At 45.3% G+C, this 6,547-nt stretch overlaps 1 protein-coding gene across 1 annotated transcript in view; it reads right to left on the reverse strand.

The window, feature by feature from the left end:
* Positions 1-1,191: 1,191 nt before the first annotated feature.
* Positions 1,192-6,547, reverse strand: part of TMEM176B (transmembrane protein 176B) — a 13,424-nt gene continuing 8,068 nt past the window's right edge. The window contains exons 3-7 of the mRNA XM_004372729.2: positions 3,602-3,712; positions 3,231-3,287; positions 2,763-2,993; positions 1,704-1,823; positions 1,192-1,284 (exon numbers count right to left, since the gene is read on the reverse strand). Coding sequence (XP_004372786.1) covers positions 1,192-1,284; positions 1,704-1,823; positions 2,763-2,993; positions 3,231-3,287; positions 3,602-3,712 — 612 coding nt within the window. The remainder of the gene's footprint in view (positions 1,285-1,703; positions 1,824-2,762; positions 2,994-3,230; positions 3,288-3,601; positions 3,713-6,547) is intronic.

The following is a 6,547-nucleotide window of genomic DNA, read 5'->3' on the forward strand; positions in this document are numbered from 1 at the left end:
TGCTGCATTCATTTGTTGAAACATCTCAATTGGTATTCGGTCAATTCCTGGAGCCTTCTTTTTTGCCAGTGGCTTCAGTGAAGCTTGGACTTCTTCTTTCAATACCATTGGTTCTTGATCATATGCTATCTCCTGAAATGGTTGTACCAAGTTCTTCTTGGTACACTGACTCTGTGTATTCCCTCTATCTGCTTTTGATGTTTTCTGTGTCATTCAGTATTTTGCCCATAGACTCCTTCAGAATTGCAACTTGAGACTTTAATTTTTTCTTCAGTTCTTTCAGCTTGAGAAATGTTCTTCCCTTTTTGTTTTCTAACTCCAGGTCTTTGCACATTTTATTATAACATTTTACTTTGTATTCTTGAGTGGCCCTTTGAAATATTCTGTTCAGCCCTTTTACATCATCATTTCTTCATTCACTTTAGCTACTCTACACACACATGTATATATACATATATATAAAGAAAATGTAAAAAATAAAAAACAAATTGATTATATCATTCACAGTGAAAGTGAAGAATAACAGGTGTATGTGTCTATGTACATGTGTGTGTGTGGAGAGAGAGAACCAACACTAATTACTGCAAAAGAAAAAAGAAGGGAGGAAGGGAGGAAAAAATCTTGTTCCATGACTTCACATAGTTCTTTAAAGCCTACAGGTTAAAGCTGTAGATGATTCGTAACAATCTAGTAGGTAAGAAGATTTTGAGTACATGTGAGTTATTTTCACTTTACATTAAATGGAAGGAAATCATAAAAAGGAATTTTGCCACTTGTGATAGAGAGCAAGGCATAATTAAATTTAATCTGATTGGGACCTCATTCCCATGTGATAAATCAGCTCTTGTTTCATTCCATATATATCACACAAAGGCCGCTCACAGCATACTACCTGGATAAACAAAGGGAGACCACATCCTTTCTGTATAAGATTTTCCCCAGTTGTTTCTGTTTAATCAGGGTCAGGGAAAATGAGACAATATATGTTCATTGAACTGAGGACACTGGAGCGGGAATAGTGGGTAAGAGGGTGTTGAGGCAAGAAGGAAGGAGGGGCCAGAAAGTGGCCAAAGGAGAGACATAGCGTAAGGAAAAGGCCAGTGAGGGGCCCTGAGAGGGCAAGACGGTCCTCCCATAGGCCTGGGGTACTCAAGACAGGGGCACTTAGGGGCCCAGGGAGGTCCTGGAAGCTCACAGGACAATGGCAACCTGGGTGTTCTCCTTGGAGGGAGAGGGAGGCACAGAATTCTCCCCCAGTAGCTTCTTCTCCAACCCTTCCTCATCCTGAGAAAAAAAAGGAAAACATCAATTCTTAGGGAAAAAAAAAAGAATGGGGAGGGAGCTAGCTTCATAGAACTTGGAAATCAGGAAAAGGAAAAAGGGAGGGAAAGGAAAAGGTGAAAGCAAATGGGGATCAAGCAAAAAGACAAGGTGACCGAAGAAGGGGAACTAGACAAATAAGTAGGACAGAAAGCAGGAAAAAGCGGGGAAAATTGGAGTAAAAGTGGACAGGAGAAGCCCAGGACACAGCGATGGGATTACATTCCAGATAGCAAAGGGAAGAGCCAAGTACTGGGAAGAAGCTGAAAAAGCTCGAGCATGACCTCAGACCAGCAGTTCTCTTGGCCCCAATGTCCTCCCGGTCCCGAGAGCTTTACCAGGCCAATCCACGCCTCTCCAGAAATGCCTCCCTGACAACTCACCAGGAGCTGCGAGCTCTGGCTGCACAATCTTCGAAGACCCACGCCCAGGGAAGTCAAGGACACAATGGCCTGCAGGACACAGACAGCCAGGAGCAGAGCACGGATTCCTAGGAACATGTTCTGGATAAGAAGGAAGGTAAAAAGATACAGTCAGGAGTCCCTTCCTCCAGTTCTGCTCTTGCCACTATCACACCAACCCACCCATGTATCAGACTATCCAACTAGCTACTTTCCACCAAGGCAGATTGTAGCATCCAAAAATTGGGAAGCCATGTCATCCCCCCCATCTACTTGTCTGCAATGTCACCTTGCCATTCCCTGTCAGGAGGTGGAGGCTCTCTCTCCATTCCCTGAACTCTGGATGGATCTTGTGACTGATTTGACCAATAAAATACACTGTAACTGTGCCAATTACAGGTGTAGCCCTTAACTTCTGTTTCCTACCTTTTAAAATGCTCACAACTGGGATGCTCCCTGTTGGAACCTAGTTGCTGTGCTATAGGAAGCCCGAGCCACATGGAGAAGGCACTGTAGGTGCTCTGGTTGGCAGCCCCAGCGGAGCTCCCAGCAAATAGCCAGCATCAAATGCCAGCTACATGAGGGAGTCTTCTTGGTTGTCCAACCTAGGTGACCCTTCAGATGACTTTACCCCTACCTGACACCTGACTGCAACTGCCTGAGAAAGAACCCAGGCAAGAAGTGCCCATCTGAGCCCACTCAGCCCTCAGAACTGGGAGAGATGCTAATACACTGTAGTGTAAGTTTGGGGTGTTTTGCTATGCAGTGGTAGATAACTGGAACACACCCACACCAGAAAAGGCAGAAGGGTGGCCCACAATCTTTTAAATGTCTCCTCTTTGTTTCTTACCCTCTTTGATTCAGGGAATCTTCATGTCACGAGGGTCTAAGAAATTTCTCAAACTTGAGTTAAAACCTCCTGAACAAAAAACCTAAGATTAGATCCAAGCTCTACAAGTTCTCATCTCTGCCTTCCACTGCCCCAGTTCCTTGACGACAGGAGGCTGTGATGGGTCCCTGGAGACTGGACTCGGTTCTCACCATCAGCATCTGCATGTAGAACCTGCACTGATTCTCCCTCCAGTCTGAGTCACTCCTGCTTTGCCACATCCATCTGTACCCACTGGTTGTGGTGTCAGGGGCGGGGCGATCACACACTGAGTCGATGTAGAAGAAGCCATCAGTTTGCCAGGTTAAGCTGTTCACACAGAGGACAACAGCTGCCAGCACTGTGGCGATGCCAGCCAGGGTGAGCAGGCCTGATACGCAGCCCTAGAGGAGAGAGGTTCAAGGTACCAACCCTCTACTGATGGCAGAGCCATGGGGTTCCAGCCTCAACCTGTCTCCTCTTCCCCAGCTCCTGTCCCAGTAAACTCTTCCACCCCTTCATGAAGGACTCCAGGACATTGGGAACCAAACGACAGGAGATAGGAAAATAGAGGCAGAAAGACAGAGACACAGGAAGGGGAGATGGACAAGGTGGTAGACAGAAGTGTGCCCAGGACTCACTGAAAGTCGGCCCTGGTACTTCTCATGGACAATGGTCCCGGCTCCTGCCACAATAGCCTAGGAAGAGAAGACATCAGAAAAAGACTTCCAATTTACTCTCCCTCAAATGATCTCCCATCACCCTTTCCCCAATGATTCCCAGAACAGCCAACTCAAAGCAGGATCTGTGGGACAAAGAAATCTAGTCTCCCAAATTTGCCATGAAGAGAAAAATGGGGAGGGAGGAGGTCTGTACCCACACCTCAAGGCAGTTTCTTCATGACAAAGGCTTCTTTCCCAAGCCTCTGGCCCAGATCCAAAGGAACTTTCTCCTTACCCATAACCTCTTGCCTCTGCCCAGCCTCTCTGCTCATAGCCCCTTCTGTACTTACCACAGTCCCTGCCCAGAAGGCACAGCCTGAACCACGCAGCTCAATCCAGGGCCCAAAGTAGAGGAACACTCCAAGAGCACAGCTCACAGCCCCCAGCAGTATCTGGGTCACCTGCAAGACAGGGTAATAATCCAGACCCTTCCCATGAGTCTACACAGAGGCAGGGCCAAGACGGTGGAGTAGTCAGACACTTCTGGTGGACCCTCTTACAACAAAGACCTAAAAAAAGAAGTGATTCAATTATATATGGCAATCTGGGATCCCTGAACATCAAAGGCAGAGTTGAGGAACTGGACGGAGTGCCAGAGAGAGGGTGAGACGGTTCAGAAGCAGCGAGGAGTTACCAGACCTGACCTGGTGAGAGCCTGAGCCCTTCAGGCCTGATCAGCTTGGGGGTGAGCAGTGAGGCAAGCAAGCAGCCAAGCTAAGGAGGCACATTTCTGCACCGGGGGAGACCTGGCACCAGAGAGTCTACACGGCCACCCAAAACCAGTAAGAAACAGCCTTCGATCCAGCGAAAGGTAAGTAATTTCGTACAGCTTACCACACGGATCAAAAACACCCCCCTTAGGGAAAAACCTCTCCCCCATTTACCTCCCCACTCCCTGCTCTGCACTGGGTCCCGGACTGGCTTCAGCAACTGCTGAGTCCCCTGGGCTGGAAGTAGAATCTGTCACATGCCTGGAGCCGTTCTCCCTGCCTTGGAGAGTGAACAAATTAACAAACAGGGGAAAAAATAAACAGCCGGCTCCCCTAAGCCAGGAACCCAGGGTAGGCACAGCTCCTTTGCCTAGGCACAGGCATAAGGGATCCATGGACTTTGAGTGACTTTTCCCCTGCATAGACTTGTGTGGGCCCATCTCAACAGTATAGGCCCTCATTACTGCAGTACGACAGGGTATATACCAGAAGTCTAACTTCAACTGTTACAGCTGTGAAGGGGCAGGTTCTTGATACTTGACACTGCTCAGCCCATTAAGCAGGGTCTTCACCCACCCACATCAGGGACCTGAGGACTGGTGGCTCCACCCATGCCACCTAGCCACCCGCGATAGGGGCCCATGAATAAGAGGTGCCCCTCAGTTCTTACAGCCTACAGCATGGGGTGCTTGTAGTCCGGCTGCAAAACCCACCCACCTACGCACCCTAGGGAAGAGGGACACGCCTTCCTCCTGGACACTCGGGGGAGGCCATCAACCCACTGCCTTGCTCAGAGTGTGTCCCCCTGCTGCAGCCAGATGCCTGTGCCTACACCAATCACCCATGCCTGTCTAGGACTGTAAGTGAGAGCCTTCACCACACACTTAGTGACTGACTACCTGGACACCAGAGCTGAATCCATATAGGAGGAGTGGACAGACTCCTGAGCTCACATACTTAGTAACAGATCTAACCACCTGGTGATAGGACAGTAGAGCTTCAAAGGTACCAGTAATCAAACTAGCTCATACGAGCAGCCTATCTGGGCATATTAAAATAAAACAAGACGCTAGGACACAGTAAGCAAACATAAAATAAATAAATATAATAACTTATTGATTGCTTGGAGACAATAGTCAATATCAAATCACATAAAGAGGCACTCCATGATGGCTTCAGTAGGCTCCCAAAATAAAGAATCCAGAAATTTTCCAGAGGAGAAAAATTTCTTGGAATTACCGGAGGCAGAATAAAAAAGATTAATATAGAGAACTCTTTAAGAAATTAGGAAGGAAATTAAGCAAAATGCAGAACACACAATAGAGGAAATTAAAAAGATTAGAGAAGAGCATAATGACAAATTTAACAGGCTGCAAGAATCCATAGAGAGACAGCAATCAGAAATCCAGAAGATTAACAATAAAATTTCAGAAATAGACCACTCAATAGAAAGTCGTAAGAGCAGAATTGAGGCCATGGAAGTCAGAATTAGAGAGACTGAAGATAAAGCACCTGACACCAACTCATTTGAGGAAAAATCAGTTAAAAGGATTTTAAAAAATGAAGAAACCCTAAGAATTATGTGGGACTTTATCAAGAGGAATAACCTAGGAGTGATTGGAGTACCAGAACGGGGGGCAGGGTTAGATAACAGAAAATACAGAGAGAATTGTTGAAGATTTGTTGGCAGAAAACTTCTCTGATATCATGAAAGATGACAAGATATCTATCAAAGATGCTCATCAAACGCCACATAAGGTAGTAGATCCCAAAAGAAAGTCACCAAGACATATTATAATCCAACTTGCCAAAACCAAAGATAAAGAGAGAATTTTAAGAGAGGCTAGGGATAAACGAAAAGTCATTGACAAAGGAAAGTCAATAAGAATAAGCTTGGACTACTCATCAGAAACCATGCAGGCAAGAAGGCAATGGGATGACATATATAAAGCCTTGAAGGAAAACAACTGCCAGCTAAGGATTATATATCCAGCAAAACTGTCTCTCAAATATGATGGCAAAATTAGTGCATTTCCAGACAAACAGAAGTTTAGGGAATTTGCAAAAACCAAACCAAAATTACAAGAAATACTAAAGGGAGTCCTCTGGTTAGGAAATCAGTAGCATCAGATAACAACCCAAGACTAGAACACAAGACAGAGCAACCAGATATCAACCCAGATAGGGAAGTCACAAAAGTAAATCAAAGCTGAAAATAGGGTAACAGATGTCGATATGTAAAAGATGACAACATTGAAACAAAATAGAGGGACTTAAAAAATGTAGACATAGATTTTTCATATGGAGAGGAAGTCAAGGCAATATAAAGAAATAAAAGACTGGTACTAACTTAGAAATATAGAGGTAAATATTAAGGTAACCACAAAGGAAGCTAACAATCCTACAAGTCAAAATAAAAAACTAGAAAAATATAAAGACTCAGCAAACACAAAATCAACAACAATGAAAAAGATGAAAAGAAAATACATGAAGAGAAATGACTCAGCACAGAAAATTAAGTGGAAC

The sequence above is a fragment of the Trichechus manatus genome, unplaced genomic scaffold, assembly GCF_000243295.1.
Source record: "Trichechus manatus latirostris isolate Lorelei unplaced genomic scaffold, TriManLat1.0 scaffold00020, whole genome shotgun sequence".
In the NCBI taxonomy this organism is placed as follows: Eukaryota; Metazoa; Chordata; class Mammalia; order Sirenia; family Trichechidae; genus Trichechus; species Trichechus manatus.